The 19,223-nt window shown below is 40.8% G+C and overlaps 1 protein-coding gene across 3 annotated transcripts in view; it reads left to right on the top strand.

Moving 5' to 3' along the window:
• USP24 (ubiquitin specific peptidase 24) overlaps window positions 1–19,223 on the top strand; it is a 154,032-nt gene that overhangs the window by 89,758 nt on the left and 45,051 nt on the right. For all 3 annotated transcript variants that reach the window (XM_055585778.1, XM_055585780.1, XM_055585781.1), the window contains 7 exons: window positions 386–481; window positions 598–826; window positions 1,505–1,664; window positions 2,528–2,683; window positions 4,870–4,940; window positions 5,821–5,981; window positions 19,102–19,163. In XM_055585778.1, coding sequence (XP_055441753.1) covers window positions 386–481; window positions 598–826; window positions 1,505–1,664; window positions 2,528–2,683; window positions 4,870–4,940; window positions 5,821–5,981; window positions 19,102–19,163 — 935 coding nt within the window. The remainder of the gene's footprint in view (window positions 1–385; window positions 482–597; window positions 827–1,504; window positions 1,665–2,527; window positions 2,684–4,869; window positions 4,941–5,820; window positions 5,982–19,101; window positions 19,164–19,223) is intronic.

Below are 19,223 nucleotides of genomic sequence, written 5' to 3' on the forward strand. Positions count from 1 at the left end.
CGTTGTGATAGGAATCTGTGTGATCCATTTATATGTAAGAAGCATGTAAGAATTTTAAGTAATTGATAAGTATTAAACTACTTATATGGAGAGCTTTCCTGGTGGCTCAGACGGTAAAGCATCTGCCTGCAATGTGGGAGACCCAGGTTCGATTCCTGGGTTGGGAAGATCCCCTGGAGAAGGAAATGGCAATCCACTCCAGCACTCTTGCCTGGAAAATCCAATGGACGGAGGAGCCTGATAGGCTACAGTCCATGGGGTCGCAAAGAGTCAGACACGACTGAGCGACTTCACTTTCACTTTCAAACTACTTATAGAAAATTGCCTGTGGAAGAAACAGAAGTCTTAAATATCCTGCCTTTTCTTTTTTCTTTTTTTTTTGAAGTTTGGTTGTAAATGTCATGCAGAGGGATTCCATCCCATCAGAAGTAGACTATGAAACAAGGCAAGGCGTTTATTCCATCTGTCTACAACTGGCAAGGTACGTAAATCTATTGATTACTCTCAGATGGCTATTCTTGACTCTTTCTTCCAGATCCCATCCTTTAAACATAGTATGAAGTGACCTTGGCTTAGCCTAGCTTATTTCCTTTTAAGATTTTTACTCGTGGGACAAACATTGCCAACCTTATTGGATGAAGACCTCACCAAAGACGGCATAGAAGCACTGTCTTCTCGCCCATTCCGAAATGTCAGCCGGCAGACGAGCAGGCAGATGTCCTTATGTGGCACCCCAGAGAAGTCATCCTACCGACAGCTGTCAGTGTCTGACCGGTCTTCCATCAGAGTTGAGGAGATCATTCCTGCTGCACGAGTCGCAATACAAGTAAGTGACTTGGTTTGTTCAAGAAGTCCCAAGGGCCTCCTTTACAGAAGGCACCACTGGTGGGGAGGGCCTATGCAGATATAAAAATTATTGATGTGAGTATCATCCTCAAGGAGCATACAGGAAGAAAGAAAGAGATCAACTAGTATAGAATTCACTGTAATTCACGTGGAAAACATCAATTGTTGTAAGAAGACTGCCAAAGCAAGACATTCTACAGGGCTTAAGAGGAATGGAATAGTCATCTTCATGTGCGGCTGTCACAAGGATTCCATGTAGGAGGGGCTAAGCCTTTAAGAATAGGTAGGGATTCCATATCCATGGATTCATTTAGAGAGAGGAAAGTTGTTCAGGTAAAGGGAAAGGTGGGAGCAATTAGAAAAGAAGCCTGTGTAGGAGGCCGTATGGTGGTTCACATAGACCGGATGCTGTGTGTGGAAGAGGGGACATGGTGACAGCAAAATGGGTGATTTGAAGCCAGAACCCAGAGAGCAGGGTCTCTGTGTTGTAGTAGCAGAGAGGCAGTTGTAAGTCTTTGAACAGTACAGAAGCATAAAAAGGCTGTCTGTCTTGTAGATGATGTTGGAGGGAAATGAGCCTGCAAACTGAGACCAAGAGGAGGTTATTGAAGTCAGTGGGACGTGTTCAAGTACTCACAGCACTTTCTTGCTTCCTTAGACAATGGAAGTCGGTGATTTCACATCTACTGTGGCTTGTTTCATGCGACTGTCATGGGCTGCAGCCGCAGGACGGCTTGACCTCGTTGGGAGTAGCCAACCAATTAAAGAAAGTAATTCTCTGTTTCCTGCTGGAATTCGAAACAGACTCAGCAGTTCAGGTACTGATTAAGAAGGATAAAATAATTAGAATATTGAACAGGAAGTAGCTATAAAAATCGTCTTTGTATAGGTTATTCAGGGTCACAGAAAGGAGAAAGCCTTTTCTCTTGCTTTTGAGCATGAACAGAAATTCATCAAGCTAAATAAACCCTCAAGATTTATGCATATTCAAGTATGCATGTATGTATATACATCCTTCATTTATCTATGTCATACTAAGAAAAAAGTTTATAAATGCAAAACAAATAGAAAAACCAAGCAGAGTTTTAGCTTGCTGAGTATGAAAGTGTCATGAGGCCAATAATTATGGCTGTAATAAAAATTCACCTAGAATATTTACCTGGAAAAATCATTTTCTTGGTTTGGCCTGTTATTTTCTGTTAGGCCTTTATAAATAGCTTTATTTCTCAGCTTTATTTGGTTTCCCTGCTGTGTATATACCTCACTAATACTAGAGCTTTTAAACTGTACGACATACAGTAAAGTGCAGAAATGCTGAATGTGCAGGAGTTTTAGAGTTTTTACATAAGTATAACCCATTAGATTAAGATAAGGAGCATTTCTAATAACCCAGAAAGACTCCCACATGCCTCCAAAATTGCACTGTTTTTGCTTCTGGCACCTGAAACTAGTTTTTCGTCGTAAATGTATTTTTCAGCGCTTCCAAATGTGTTTTAAGTACAAAGAAAGCAGTGGGGGTCAAAGTAAATGATTAATTCTCTCTTGTTTCTTAGACCAAAGTGTCTTCTTGAACTCTTTACCTTCACTTGAGGATTATGGACACATTAAAGGGTTTTAATCTCAAGGGTCCTGTGGGATCCCCAGTAACCCTTCAGTAACCTTCCGTTTTGTATGTTTCCAGGAAGCAATTGCAGCTCTGGAAGTGAAGGGGACCCAGTGGCCTTGCACGCAGGCATCTGTGTACGACAACAGTCCGTGTCCACCAAAGACTCCCTGATTGCTGGAGAGGCTTTGTCTCTTCTTGTCACCTGCCTGCAGCTTCGGAGCCAACAGCTGGGTATGCAGGAGGCCTGCTTGCCATTCGTGTTTTAGGAAATGGCCAGGTTTCTGTTGGGAATTATTTATATCCCTTCATAGATAAGGTCATATTAATAGAAATGGAAAAGGGGAAAGTTGGCATATGGAATAGGTAAGAATGGTGCTAGAGTACTTAATTCTGAACAAGTATTTATTGAGCACCTCTGTATACACGGTTCCACAGTTGATGTTATAAAGGCAGTATGTCTGCTGTCCAGGAGAGCTTACCATCTGTTGGAGGAATTAAAACAAGCCAAAGTTGTAGGTCATAAGCTATAGAAGTAGAATTATATATCAATCCCTAAACTGATAACGACTCCAGTATTAAAAATTATGAAACTTAAGATTTGTCCTTTTATCTTTATTGTTGGTTTTGACAAACTGGGGCTATTGCTAAACATATTTTTAGCATTAGATTCCCCAGGGCTCAGTCCCTGGACACTTTTTTTCCTCTGCCTACGCTCATTCTCATAATCACCCATTCACATAATCACATCCACGTTCACAGCCTTAAATTCCCTATATGTGTCGGTAACACTTAAATTTGGCTCTGTGACCTGGGCCCCTCCCCTGACATCTCTACTTAGATATAGTAGACTTCCTGAACTTAACATGTCCAGAACTGAACACTGGTCTGGCCCACACCACCCAAGAGATTGCCCATCTTAATTAGTAGCATTTTCGTTCTTGGAGTCATCCTACTCCAGGATTCCTTTCTTTACATCCTACTTCTAATCTGCCAACACACCCTTCTTCAGACTCCACCTTTGCTGGATTAAGGGGATTCCTCCCCTTAGACCACCTTTGCTGTTAGTACCCTCTGCTCCTCCATCATCTCTTACCTTGATTATAGCAGCAGTGCCCTGACTAATCTCCCTGCTTCTACCCTTGCAGTTTATTCTCCACACAGTAACCAGAGTGGACCCGCTAAAATGTAAGTCAGATCATATCACTCCTCTATTTACAGCCTTGCAGTGGCCCCAGTTCACACTGAGTAAAAGCCAGATCTTCCCTAAGGCCTTCCAAGCCTGACACCATCCACGCCCGTGATACCTGTGTGCCTTCACCTCTTGCACTCCCTGCCTCACCCACCATGCTTCAGCCACCCTGGCTTCCTAGCTGTTCCCTGACACTTAGGCACATGCCTGCCTCAGGGCCCTTGCACTAGCTATTCCCACTTCCCCCACCTTTTTTTAGAGAAATCACAGTCCTCACCTCTCCCAGCATTCACTTGTAAACTCTGTTGTTGTTTTTTTCTCTGTCACTTATCACTGTACAGCATACAGTAAAATTTCTCTGCTTTCATGTTTATTGTCGTTATCCCCTTCCCCACCTAGATGGTAAGCTCCATAAGAACAGAGGCTTTTGTCCCGTGTGTTCCTAATGAATCCTTAACACCCAAACACTGTGGGGTGTAGTAGGCCCTCAATAAATACTTATTCAGGGATGCAGTCTTAATGACTTGACTTTTAAAAATTGTACCAATACATGGAGCCCAGTTCATTACCATTATTACTGGTTCAGACTGCCTGTTACTTAGAATTGGTGATCATTATGTATTATTCGGTATAACATCCAAATTTATCATATAAGATATCAAGATAAACATACAGAAAAAGTTAGACAGTGAAGTATCAAAAATTTGACAGTACAATATCAAAAATGATTTACTTTGGTCAGATTTGCTTTTAAAGGCTTATATATGAGAAGTCTTAAGTTACTGTGAAATACTATTAAGCATAAGCCATACTTTTAGTTCAGTTTCCTACAACTGTTTGATTACAGAAGTATTTTCAAATCAGGATGAGAAAAATTTTAACTTCAAGCTTTTTTATCGTTTTTAAGTTTATTGTAGAGTACATTTTATAGTTCAGAGGTATTGGTAGTTAATCAAAGCAAGACATATTTGTTCTGTCACTAGTAAGCACAAGACATTGTGGGAAAAAGTGAGGGTACAAAGATTACTTGGACACAGTCCTGCTCCCGAGCGCCTTAGGCGCTCATGGGGGCAGTTATGGAGGTACTGAATTTGATTCTGTGTGGAAGAAGAGATGATGTCTACGATAGTTAAGGGTAAGAAATTATTCAAAACTTCTGAAATTTTGAAAATGCACTTCCTAACTTAGTTTCCTCCCCTGCCCCTATTCTCCTTATTCTTACCATCAGCCTCTTTCTATAACTTGCCCTGTGTTGCTGATTTTATTATTGATATTCTGCTTGGATCACCAAGTGCTGAGGTAAGGCTCACTTTATACAAAACCCCTTTGGTCTTGCTCTGCCTGGGCTCCTGGATGCCCGAGGCAGTGTGGGGACTGTAGAGGGAGTGGTGCTATCCTCCTGGGGAGTCACGTCGAGCGCTGCAGACCATTATGACAGTGACCGTTTAGACTCGCACCTTCCTTCCTTGTCTGTGTTTCACCGGAAGTTAAGAGACTAGTGCTATGATTAACTTGCAGTTATTTATAGCAAACAAAATCTTACAGTGTTCAACATCCATAGCTGGCCAAGTCAGCCAACATTAAACATTAACTTGTTGGCCCAAATCAAGAAAGACCAACTTCAAGCCGTGAACTTTCATTAAGTCTTAGAATTCTTATTTTCGTACATAACCTTGAGAATTAACTTTGAGACACATGAAGAAGAGGTTTGTTGGGTTTTTTTTCTAATTTTCATTTGCATTAAATTATAAGCCTGTTGATTAGAGTAGAATGTGCTGTGCTTAGACACTCAGTCATGTCTGACTCTTGGCAGCTCCATGGGCTGTAGCCCACCAGGCTCCTCTGTCCATAGGGATTTTCCAGACAAGAATACAGGAGTGAGTTGCCATGCCCTTCTTCAGGGGATCTTCCCAACCAGGGATCAAACCCAAGTCTCCCACATTGTAGGCAGATTCTTTACCATCTGAGTAGAATCCAGTACTAGAATAATTTGGGAAATCAGTACCCAGACCACACTTGATTTAAATTAGCCCTAGTTTATTCAATGTAAACTTTACTGACTGAAATGCTCACACCCTTATAGCATCATTCAGAGTATGGGCTTTGGAGGAAATTCATTTTTTAAGCAGTCTATGTATTGATTGATATACATCCTTGGCCACTAAAAATGTGATTTCAGATTCGCCATGTTGCCTGCGATCAACTGTATACTCTGAGTCAGACAGATACTTCAGCCCACCCAGATGTGCAGAAGCCAAACCAGTTTCTGCTGGGTGTGATTCTCACTGCTCAGCTGCCTCTCTGGTCCCCAACCAGTATCATGCGAGGAGTCAATCAGAGGTATGTAATAAGATGAAAACGTTCACGTCATACAGAGAGGGAGTAATGATTTGTGTACTGCTCCCCTACAGGCCACAGTGCATGACTGAGATGACAGAATCTCTCCTTCTCTCTTCCAGCATGTATACCTTGAAAGAAGGCATTTCAGGTTTTCCTCCCATTTAGGACCAAAGAGTTAGAAGAAACAATACCAGGCTTTCTTTCTCTCTACCAGCCCAGCTTCTATCTCCACCTACTCCAAAAAGAAGACTCACCTGGTGGTTGAGAAACTGCATTATTTGAGCCGGATCACTGCGTAAAGAGTTCACACCTGTATATCACATTTTTAGCATACTTTATAACTCCATGTCTAGAGGTACTAGGGTATCCTTCTAGCTTTTTCTTGGGTTTATACATCCTGGACATGGAAGGAGGCTTGTGATCCAGGTTCAGAGACTTGAGTAAAACCATTCTGCCTGCCCCATCTTACCTCCTGAGGCAAGCCTGCCTACAAGGGTGCCCCAGTGTAGGCTCAGCCTGGGAGGTCAGAAATCCCACATGGACCTCAAGTTTAAGCCACATTTCCAGCTCAACAGCAAGGCCTTGCTCTGAGGCTTAGAAGACACCACAGAGATTTGTGAAATCAGTATATATTTTCCTTTGTATACGCTTTATAAATCAGAGACCTTAGTAAAAATGTTAGAGCTACTCCAAATAATACCAGACACATCCACAATTGGGCGTCACTTCCACTTCGGCTCAGCCTCTTCATTCCTTCTGGATCTGTTTCTCTGTTCTTCTCCAGTATCATATTGGACACCTACCGTCCTGTGGGGTTCATCTTTCAGTGTTGTATCTCTTTGCCTTTTCATACTGTTCATGGGGTTCTCAAGGCAAGAATGCTGAAGTGGCACAGTACAACTTGTTTTCACATGCTGGGCTGGGTGAAGCTTAAGCTGGAATCAAGATTGCCCGGAGAAATATTAATAACCTTGGATATGCAGATGACACCATCCTAATGGCAGAAATCAGAGGATCTAAAGAGTCCCTTGATGAAGGTGAAAGAGGAGAGTGAAAAAGCTAGCTTAAAACAGCATTCAAAAAACTAAGATCATGGCATCTGGTCCCATCGCTTCATGGCAAATAGATGGGGAAACAATGGAAACAGTGACAGACTATTTTGGGGCGCCAAAATCACTGTGGATGGTGATTGTAGCCATGAAATTAAGATACATTCGCTCCTTGGAAGAAAAGCTATGACAAACCTAGACAGTGTATTAAAAAGCAGAGACATCAGTTTGCCCACAAAAGCCCATCTGGTCAAAGGTGTAGTTTTTCCAGTAGTCATGTATGGAGAGTTGGACTATAAAGAAAGCTGAGCACCGAAGAACTGACAATTTTGAACTGTGCTGTTAGAGAAGACTTTTGAGAGTCCCTTGGACAGCAAGGAGATCAAACCAGTCAATCCTAAAGGAAATCAACCCTGAATATTCGTTGGCAGGACTGATGCTGAAACTCCAATACTTTGGCCACCTGATCTGAAAAGATTATTCATTGGAAAAGATGCTGATGCTGGGCAAGATTGAGGGCAAGAGGAGAAGGGGACAACAGAGGATGAGATGATTGGAAGGCATCACTGGCTCAATGGACATGAGTTTGAGCAATCTCTGGGAGCTAGTGAAGGACAAGGAAGCCTGGCATGTTGCAGTCCACGGGTCGCAGAGAGTTGGGCCCAACTGAGTGACTAAATAGCAACAGCTCCAAATACCAAACTTGGTCTTTTTTTTCAGTGCAGTAAAATATACATAGGGGCTTCCCTGGTGCACAGGTAGTAAAAAATCTGCCTACAGTGTGGGAGACCCATGTTCAATCCCTGGGTCAAGAAGATCCATAACATAACATTTAACATTTTAATGATTTTTAACTGAACAGTGCAGTAACATTAAGTGTATTCCCCTTGTTGTGCAGCCAAGTTCTTTAGCATTCTAAACTGCAAGTCTGTACCCAGTAAGAAATCACTAAATGCAAGACTGGTAAATTTGACTCCAAAAAATATCTATGAAAAAAAATATACCTGAGTCAAAAGTCAGTTAAACTATATAGTTAGTTACTATATAGACTTATAACATATGTGACAGACAGCAAGCTAACTTTGATAATACATATGAAGAGATATTATAAACCACAAAAGACCAACAGCCAAATAGAAAAATGGACAAAGGACATGATGAGACAGCTCAGAGACAATCTTGTAGATGATTTTTTTTTTTTTTTTTTTTTTAGATTTGCTAGATTTATTTTTTTCTTTTACTGTGGTAGAATATGCGTAACATAAAATTTACAATTATATCAGTTTTAGGGGTGTAACTTAGTGAAATTAAGTACATACACATTTTTGTGTAACCATCACCACTGTCTGTTTCCAAAATTTTTCCATCATCTCAAACTGAAATTCTTCTCCCATTAAACAATAATACCTCATTCGTTTCACACCTCCCTCCAGGCACCGGCAACTACCAGTTTACTTTCTAGCTCTATAAATTTGACTATTCTAGGTACCTCGTAAAAGTGAAACCATACAATATTTGTCCTTTTCTATCTAGCTTATTTCAATTACCATAATATTTTCAAGGTTCATCCACGTTACAGCATGAGTGAGGGTTTCATTTCTATTCAACACTGAATGATAATTCCTTTTTGTATATATCATACTTTGTTTATCCATTCACCATCAGTTCAGTTCACTTCAGTCACTCAGTCGTGCCTGACTCTTTGCAACCCCTTGAATCGCAGCACGCCAGGCCTCCCTGTCCATCACCAACTCCCAGAGTTCACCCAAACTAAAGTCCATTGAGTCAGTGATGCCACCCAACCATCTCATTCTCTGTCATCCCCTTCTCCTTGTGCCCTCAATCTTTCCCAGCATCAGGGTCTTTTCAAATGAGTCAGCTCTTCGCATCAGGTGGCCAAAGTATTGGGGTTTCAGCTTCAACATCAGCCCTTCCAAGGAACACCCAGTCTCCTTGCAGTCCAGGGGATTCTCAAGAGTCTTCTACAACACCACAGTTCAAAAGCATCAATTCTTCGGTGCTCAGCTTTCTTTATAGTCCAACTCTCACATCCGTACATGACTACTGGAAAAACCATAGCCTTGATTAGATGGACCTTTGTTGGCAGAGTAATGCCTGCTTTTTAATATGCTGTCTAGGTTGGTCATAACTTCTCTTCCAAGGAGTAAGCATCTTTTAATTTCATGGCTGCAGTCACCACCTGCACTGATTTTGTAGCCCAAAAAAGTAAAGTCAGCCACTGTTTCCACTTTCTCAAGAGGCAGGTCAGGTCGTCTGGTATTCCCATCTCTTGAAGAATTTTCCACAGTTTATTGTGATCCACACAGTCAAAGGCTTTGGCATAGTCAATAAAGCAGAAATAGATGTTTTTCTGGAATTCTTTTGCTTTTTCAATGGTCCAGTGGATGTTGGCAATTTGATCTCTGGTTCCTCTGCCTTTTCTAAAGAACCAGCTTGAACATCTGGAAGTTCACCGTTACATATTGCTGAAGCCTGGCTTGGAGAATTTTGAGCATTAGTTTACTAGCGTGTGAGATGAGTGCAATTGTGCGGTAGTTTGAGCATTCTTTGGCATTGCCTTTCTTTGGTATTGGAATGAAAACTGACCTTTTCCCGTCCTGTGACCACTGCTGAGTTTTCCAAATTTGTTGATATATTGAGTGCAGCACTTTCACAGCATCATATTTTAGAATTTGAAATAGCTCAATTGGAATTCCATCACCTCCACTAGCTTTGTTCATAGTGATGCTTTCTAAGGCCCACTTGACTTCACATTCCAGGATGTCTGGCTCTAGGTGAGTGATCACACCATCGTGATTATCTGGGTCATGAAGATCTTTTTTGTACAGTTCTTCTGTGTATTCTTGCCACCTCTTCTTAATATCTTCTGCTTCTGTTAGGTCCATACCATTTCTGTCCTTTATTGAGCCCATCTTTGCATGAAATGTTCCCTTGGTATCTCTGATTTTCTTGAAGAGATCCCTAGTCTTTCCCATTCTATTGTTTTCCTCTATTTCTTTGAACTGATCACTGAGGAAGGCTTTCTTATCGCTACTTGCTAATTTTTGGAACTCTGCATTCAAATGGGTATATCATTTTTCCTTTGCTTTTCACTTCTTTTCTTTTCACAGCTATTTGTAAGGCCTCCTCAGATACCCATTTTGCTTTTTTGCATTTCTTTTTCTTGGGGATGGTCTTGATCCCTGTCTCCTGTACAATGTCATGAACTTCTGTCCATAGTTCATCAGGCACTCTATCAGATCTAGTCCCTTAAATCTATTTCTCACTTCCACTGTATAATCATAAGGGATTTGATTTAGGTCATACCTGAATGGTCTAGTGGTTTTTCCCCACTTTCTTCAATTTTAGTCTGAACTTGGCAATAAGGAGTTCATGATCTGAGACACAGTCAGCTCCTGGTCTTGTTTTTGCTGACTGTTTAGAGCTTCTCCATCTTTGGCTGCAAAGAATATAATCAATCTGATTTTGGTGTTGGCCATCTGGTGATGTCCATATGTAGAGTCTTCTCTTGTGTTGTTGGAAGAGGGTGTTTGCTATGACCAGTGCCTTCTCTTGGCAAAACTCTATTAGCCTTTGCCCTGCTTCATTCCGTACTCCAAGGCCAAATTTGCCTGTTACTCCAGGTGTTTCTTGACTTCCTACTTTTGCATTCCAGTCCCCTACAACGAAAGGAACATCTTTTTTGGGTGTTAGTTCTAGAAGTGAAAGGTTGTTGCTTAACCATGAAAAGACACCAGGATTCTTGGCCTCTGGAGGAGAAGAATTCAATCCGGCGCCAGAGACAAGGCTTGATCGCTCAGAGCATTTGTGTAATAAAATTTTATTAAAGTATAAAGGAGACAGAGAAAGCTTCTAACATAGGCATCAGAAGGGGGCAGAAAGAGTACCCCCTTGCTAGTGTTAGCAGCGGAGTTATATACTCTCCAATGAATCAAAAGAATGTCTGGAGGTTGTAAAGACCTCACCAGACCTACTCCCATAATTTACATCTTAAGATAACAAGATTAGCCAGAAGGTTTAATCCAGAGACTGTCCTCAAGCAGGATACATTATTGTTATATAATCCTTGTAAAGACTTCACTAAGGAAAGTAGAGGGGAAAAAAAAAGTTTGTCCTTTCTTCCTCCTTGAGAATTCCAGACCTCTCTCTCCTGGGCACCCTTAGTCTTCTTATCAATCTGCCTAGGAAATGACTGTCTCATTCCCCCCTTTTCTTTTAGGAGAATTATACTGCCAAGGGAAAGTGGCATCGTTTTCATTCCATAACTACTTCTTGCTAGGAGCGTGGTTGCTTAATTGTTGAGGCAACATATTCTCCTAACCCTCATATTGAGGGTCTCTGATCCAGGGGCCCCAAGTAGTAGTGGAGGAGGCTGTGGCACTCGTAGGAGCCTGGACAACCATTTGCAACTTAAAAGCCTTCATGCATCCGAAACAAATCCAGTTACACAGTTCCAGATGCAAGCCAAAATAGTCATCAAAGCAAGTTAAAATTAAGTCATATTATACCCATAGTTACATCAGTCCATCTTAGGATTGTTAGATGTTATCAGTTTAAGAAGAGGCATCACATGCGGTTGTTGTTGAAGGCATTTGCAGACTTGGAGAAAGTCTTTTCTTTTAAGAGATGTCCACCATGGGAAGTCTTCCACTGATGAAGATAGGAGTGCTCCACAGACCCAGCAGTTAGACTGATTGTGGAATTCAGCATAGGAATGAGCCCAGGACAGGAAGGCATTGTCTTGAGGATCAAACGGCATACTCAGGACTTTTGGAGTCAGCATAAGTAGGCTCACATAGATTATCAGGCCCATCTGAAAAGTACAAAGTCAGAGCATAGAAAGTAAAGACATAAAATGAAGTCACTTAGTTCCGGTCAGGGTGCCACCTCTTAACTCGAGTGTGATGTACCCACAGATCAATTCCTGGCACTTTGACAGCTGTGGGAGAAGAAAGAATAACCTGGTAAGGGCCTTCCCAGACGGGCTCGAGGGATTGGACCCCAGATCCCAATGTTTTTATGAGGACCTCGGTTCCTGGCTCAAATAGAGGCTTGCTTGACTCAGAGGCTGGGTCAGGAGTCGTCTCCCAGAGTTCTGTTAGCGCCTGTTGAAAAGCTGAGAGCTAAGTTACATAACTAGTTAATTTCAAGGCTTCAAGGTCTATAACAATGTCTGTGCATAAGGCCTTCCATAAATACATTCAAAGGGGGACAGTCCCTCCTTTTTGGGGGCAGTTTGAGCCCTCCTTAAAGCTATGGATGGGACTTTAATCCAGTTGTCTTGCATCTCTTGAGTTAATTTGTGCAGATGTCTTTTGATAATGTCATTAGCTTTTTCAACCTTTGCTGAGGATTGGGGTCTCCAGGAGCAGTGTAAGTGATATTCTATTCCTAGAGCCTTAGACACCCCCTGAGTTACAGCAGCTTTAAAGGCGGAGCCATTGTCACTCTGAAGGCTCCATGGCAGCCCAAACCTAGGGATAATTTCATAGATTAAAATCTTTATAACCTCCTTAGCCTGTTCACTGTGACAGGGAAAAGCCTCAATCCATCCAGTAAAAGTATCCACCCAAACTTGTAAGCAAGAATACCCATTAGCTTTTGGCATACGAGTAAAATCAATTTCCCAGTCCTCTCCAGGATACCTTCCACTTCGTTGCAATCCAAATTTTACTAGCTTTTCAGTCTTTGAGTTATTTTTCTGACAAGCCTCACACCTTTTGATAATCTTCAAAGCTTTCATTACATTTTTACCTTCAAACAAACGAGAAGCCATCTGGTAAGTACTCTCTGCACCCAAATGAAAACTCTGCTGTAAACCCTTAAGAATTTTCCATTGAGCATTTTCAGGAATTAGTAATCGTCCATCTTCTGACTGTAACCATCCTTTATCAGTAATCTTTGCTCCTCTTTTCTCGTATCTTTCTAATTCTTCCTCAGTGTAGATCAAAGGCGTCTGTGAAGGGGTTTCGTAAAGTGCCGCTTTTCTGGCTTGACAGTCAGCCAGCTGATTACCTTCAGCTACTTTACTCCCATCTCTTTTGTGTTCTTTGCAATGCATAACAGCTACTTCTTTAGGACAATATATAGCAGTTAAAAGTCACTCGATCTGATCTCTCTGAAATGTTTAATAGGTTCTCCTGTTGCTGTTTTAAACTGTCTTTCTTTCCATATTGCAGCATGAGCACATAAAGTCAAATAAGCATACTTAGAATCAGTGTAGATATTTATCCACTGCCCTTTGTTTAACTCTAGAGCTCGGGTCAGAGCCACAAGCTCCGCTAACTGAGCACTGGTTCCCTGGGGGAGAGATTTTGCTTCTGAAACCTGTTCAGCAGTCACCACGGTGTAACCTGCTTTACGCTTTCCATCCCGAACAAAAGAACTGCCTTCTTTAAATATTTCCATGTCAGGATTGTCTAATGGGGTATCCATTAGTTCTTCCGAGCTGCATAGTTTAAAGTTAGGAATTCCGAACAGTCGTGATCAGGTGTTTTATTTTCCTTCTCAGGAAGGAAAGTGGCAGGATTTAAACTTCCACAGACTTTAAGCTTAGTTACTGGTCCTTCTAACAACAGTGACTGATATTTAAGAAGTCTACTGTCTGTCATCCAAATATTAACCTTAGAATTTAAGATTCCACTCACATCATGAGAAGTCAGTACAGTAAGGTTTTGTCCATTAATTATTTTTAAAGCTTCAGGTGCTAATAAAGCCGCTGCCCCAATTACTCTTAGGCAGTGGGGCCACCCACGTGAAACTACATCTAATTCTGTGCTTAGATAAGCAGTAGGTTGCTGGTGAGGCCTTCAGGGTTGTGTCAAAACTCCCAAGGCCATACCTTTTCTTTCAGTGAAAAACAAATTAAATTCTGACCCTGTGGGCAAGCTGAGAGCCGGAGCTTGCAGGAGAGCAGTCTGAAGAACCTTAAAAGCCTTTTGAGTGTCTGGAGACCAAACCAGTTTGTCAGTTTGGGCCTGCTGAGTTTCAACTATAAGTTTATATAAAGGCCAGGCAAGTTGCCCATAACCCAGAATCAAAATTAACAGTAGCCTGTGATTCCCAAAAATCCTCTCAATTGTCTTAAGTCATAGGTAGGGGATGATTTAGTATAGGTTTAATTCTCTCAGGGCCTATGGCCCTAGTCCCTTCTGATATGATTAGGCCCAGATATCTAGCAGATTGTTGACAAAGCTGAGCCTTTTCTCTTGATGCGTTGTAACCACAGCCTGCCAGAAAGTTTAAGAAGTCTTCTGAGGCTCGTGAACAAGTTTCCTCTGTCTCAGCACAGAGCAAAATATCATCTACATATTGTAACACCACTGCTTCGGAGCTATTAAAGTTTTGTAGATCCCGTGACAAACTTTGTCCAAATAAGTGAGGACTCTCATGAAATCCCTGGGGCAAAACTGTCCAGGTTAATTGAGAAGCTGGCTGTATAGGGTCCTCAAAGGCAAATAGAAATCGACTTTCCTCCGCCAAAGGCACTGAATAGAAGGCATCCTTTAAATCAATTACTGAGAAATATTTGGCTCCTTCAGGAATTTCAGACAATAGAGTATAAGGATTAGGCACCATGGGGTGTAAAGAAACTACAGCCTCATTTATTATTTGTAAATCTTGAACTAGTCTCCATTTACCATTTGATTTCTTTGTACCCAAAATAGGAGTGTTACATGGACTGGGGAATTAATAGTCCCTGCTCCTTTTAAATTGTCAATGATGGGTTTTAACCCTTCCTTAACCTCAGGTTTCAGTGGCTACTGCTTCTTATGTGGAAATAAGTGTGGGTCTTTGAGCTTGACAACGACAAGAATAGCATTTTGTGCTCGACCCACAGATTTTCCATCAGCCCATACTCTAGGATTTACATTTTGTTCAATTAAAGGGAGAGAAATGGAGGGCTCCATATTCATAAAAACAGAGGCATGGACCTTGCTCAGTATATCCCTCCCCAAAAGGGGTGAGGGAGACACTGACACAATCAGAAACTCGTATGAAAATAGCACAGAATCCCAGTCACAACTTATAGAAACACTGAAGTAATACCTATTGGCTCATCCAAACAGTCCCATTACGGAAGCAGATCGGGAAGAAAGTGGGCCAGGGGCTTCAGTAAGCACGGAGTAAGTTGGCCCAGTATCTAAAAGGAAATCGACGGATTGGCCCCCCACAATTATTAATACCCAGGGTTCCTCAGGTGTAATTAGGACGGGAGCTTGTGTGGGGACCTTCACAGGACCCCGGGCACCTTCAGTCCTGATTGTCTTGAGAGTCGACCCCTGAAACCTACGCCTCTGGGGGCAGTCTCTCTTCCAGTGTAGTCCTTTGCAGACATGAAGCTGGGGTTGGCTTAGATGCCTGAGGGCAATTCCACTTGAGGTGCCCCTCCTTTCCACAGTAATAGCAAGCCCATCCCTTTTCACCTGGGTCCCTCTGGACATTTTTCTATGAATGGTTCTCATAGCCATTGCGAGGGCTTCCACCTGTAAGTATAAGGGAGATAGAGAAAGCTTCTGACATAGGCATCAGAAGGGGGCAGAAAAAGTACCCCCCTGCTAGTATTGGCAGTGGAGTTATATACTCTCCAATGAATCAAGAGAATGTCTGGAGGTTGTAAAGACTTCACCAGACCTGCTCCCATAATTTACATTTTATGATAACAAGATTAGCCAGAAGGTTTAATCCAGAGACTGTCCTCAGGCAGGATACATTATTGTTATATAATCCTTGTAAAGACTTCACCAGACCTACTCCCATAATTTACATTTTAAGATAACAGGATTAGCCAGAAGGTTTAATCCAGAGACTGTCCTCAGACAGGATACATTATTGTTATATAATCCTATGGAATGTAGAGGGGAAAAAAAAGTTTGTCCTTTCTTCCTCCTTGAGAATTCCAGACCCCTCTCTCCTTGGGGACCCCTAGAATTCTTATCAACCTGCCTAGGAAATGACTCTCTCAGAAGGTCTTGTAGGTTTTCATAGAACCATTCAGCTTCAGCTTCTTTAGCATTACTGGTGGGCCATGGACTTGGATTACCATAATATTGAATGGTTTGCCTTGGAAACAAACAGAGATCATTCTGTCGCTTTTGAGATTGCATCCAAGTACTGCATTTTGGACTTTTTTGTTGACTATGATGGCTACTCCATTTCTTCTAAGGGATTCCTGCCCACAGTAATAGATATAATGGTCATCTGAATTAAAGTCACCCATTCCATTCCATTTTAGTTCACTGATTCCTAGAATGTCGATGTTCACTCTTACCATCTCCTGTTTGACCACTTCCAATTTTCCTTGATTCATGGACCTAACATTCCAGGTTCCTATGCAATGTTGCTCTTTACAGCATTGGACCTTGCTTCTAACACCAGTCACATCCACAACTGGGTGTTGTTTTTGCTTTGGCTCCATCCCTTCGTTCTTTCTGGAGTTATTCACCCATAGGTGGACATTTGGTTTCATCTTTTAGCTAGTATAAATATTGCTACTATCAACCATGAGTATATGGATACCACTTTGAGTCCCGCTTTTGGTTCTTGTGTATATATGCCCAGTAGAATTGCTGGGTCCTGTAATAGTCCCGTGTGTGATGTTTTTGAGGAGCCACCACATCATTTCCACAGTAGCTGCACCATTTTCCTCTCCCACCAGCCATGTATAAGGGTCCATATTCTCCAGTGTCTTGCCAACACTTGTTTTCTGTTTGCTTTTGATAGTAACCACCCTGAGCATGAAGTGGCACCTTGGGGTTTTCATTTGCATGTCCCTAGTGATCAGTGATTTTGCATATCTCATCGTGTGCTTATTGGCCATTTGTATATCTTCTTTGGAGAAATGTCTGTTCAAGTCTTTTTCTTATTTTTAAGTTAGGTTTTCAATTTTTGGTTGTTGTTCTTTAGGTATTCTGAATATTAATCCCTAATCACATACATGAATTGCATATATTTTCTCATTCTTATGCTCCTTCTTTGTCTAGTGATTGTAGCATGAAAAGGCATTAAATTTTGTCATTTTTTCTGTGTTAATCGAGGTGATCATGTGGGGTTTTTTTCTCTTCATTCTATTAATGTAGGATATTCATTGGTAGGTTTTTGTATTTCGAACCATCCTTGCATTCCAGATATTAGTCTCAGTTGTTCACGGTGTTTAATTCTTTAAATGTTACTGCCAAATTAGATTTGCTAGGAAGTGTTCCTCTTCAATTTTTGAGGAAAAGTTTGAGAAGGGTTGGTGTTGATTCTTCTTTAAATGTTGGATGGAATTTACCAGTGCACCCGTTTGGTCCAAGAATTTTCTTTGTTGATAGGTTTTTGATTGATTCAGTGGTCTTGTTAGTGTACAATCACTGTTTCTACCTCATTCAGTCTTCTGAAGTGTTACGCTTCTAAGGATTTTCCATTTCATCTAGGTTATCCAACTTGTTGGTATACAGTTGCTCATAGTACGATCTTATAATCTCTTATAATCTCTCGTATGTGGAGATTCATGGCCCACATATCTAAGTCTCAAATATTGTTTTGAAGCATTTAACCTATTTTAACTTTATAAATTTATAAATAAGGAATAAATTAAGATTTTGGTTGCTGAGACAAGATAATTTTGAGTGACTTTAAAGTTAAAAAGTTAACTAAAATTTAGAGTTATGTTACAGCTGACCCCATTTAACCTAAATTAGATATTAGTTATATATTTCTGGTTCAGTTCAGTTCAGTCGCTGTAATGAAAAGTAATTCTTCTTAACAGTATAAAGCCAAATTTCAGAGAATGATTTTTCCCTGACAAAGTCATGGATTAAAAGTTATAGAAACTTCTTTTTTTTTTTTGCCCTTGTACATTTTTTTACTTTAGTATTCCAGTTTTTCCTAGTTAAAAGTTTTCTAAAATCAGATGATCCTTTTGTTAACTAGTAAGCTCAATGAATCTTTAGTTGAAATGTGTAAGCCATTTCCAAGTAATAAGCTGTTGTGCTTAAGTATAAGGTATAGTAATGATGTTAATAGCCGTTACGGGCTGATTATTTGGCTCACAGTATGCTAAATTCTTTACATACATTTATCATCTAATCTTCACAGTAGCCAAATGAGTGTGGCAGTGTTCTTATCCCGCTTTGTTAATAATCATAATTCTTGGCTCATGTGTAGTGTCATCATCAGTGCATTCTTGAGCCCTTTCTGTTTGTATGTATGTGTGCACGTCTGTTTCTAATACTCTGGTAAGCATTTAGAAATCAGGAAACTAAGAAAACTGAAATACATCATCCCTGGACACCCAGCTATTAAGTAGTGGAAAATGAAGGTGTTAGTCACTCAGCAACCCTGTGGACTGTAGCCCACCAGACTCCTCTGTCCCTGGAAGTCTCCAGTCAAGAATACTGGAGTTGGTAGCCATTCCCTTCTCCAGCGTATCTTCCCAACCCAGGGGATCGAATCCAGGTCTGTCTCACTGCAGGCAGATTCTTCACTGTCTGAGCCGTAAGTAGTGGAGCCAGGATTAAAAGTAAGGTCCGCCTTACTTTAAAATGTAAACCTGTGCTCTTCATTACTGTAATTGCCAGAAAAAACTTTCATTGATCATCCTAGAAAAAAGAATTTACCTTTCTCTTTCTTCTTTTATCCACTTTATTTTGCTTCTTAGCTCTTATCACCAATTGACATATGTATGTATTTTTCATCTGTTGTCTGTCTTCATTGTTTCTTGTTCATTGGTCCCCTAAAACAGTTCCAAGCATGTAGTAGGTGCTTAGGTGTATCAGTTAATATTTGAACAGTGAATGTAACTAGTGGATTATGTATGCAAGCAGTGTGTGCATCATTACAAAATGTGATAGATTTAGTAAGTTTCTTCTCTTTACACTATTATTCCTATATCTGTTTAAGTAAAATCACTAGTGTGTGTCTTGCTGAAATACTTAAGTTGAATTAATGTAGTTATTTTATGCTTAGGAAAATTATCTTATTCATCTGTTTCATTAACTTATTATAAGTAATTTTTTTTATTTTCAAATTAGCCTCTTTTTAATAATTCAAATCTATCTATTTTTTAGACTGTTATCCCAGTGCATGGAGTATTTTGATCTGAGGTGCCAATTATTAGATGATCTGACAAGTAAGTAGATGTCTAACTGATTTATGTCAGGGAAGGGGTTGAGAAGAACCAGAAAAGAAA

This window comes from Bubalus kerabau, chromosome 6 (genome assembly GCF_029407905.1).
Source record: "Bubalus kerabau isolate K-KA32 ecotype Philippines breed swamp buffalo chromosome 6, PCC_UOA_SB_1v2, whole genome shotgun sequence".
Lineage (NCBI taxonomy): Eukaryota > Metazoa > Chordata > Mammalia > Artiodactyla > Bovidae > Bubalus > Bubalus kerabau.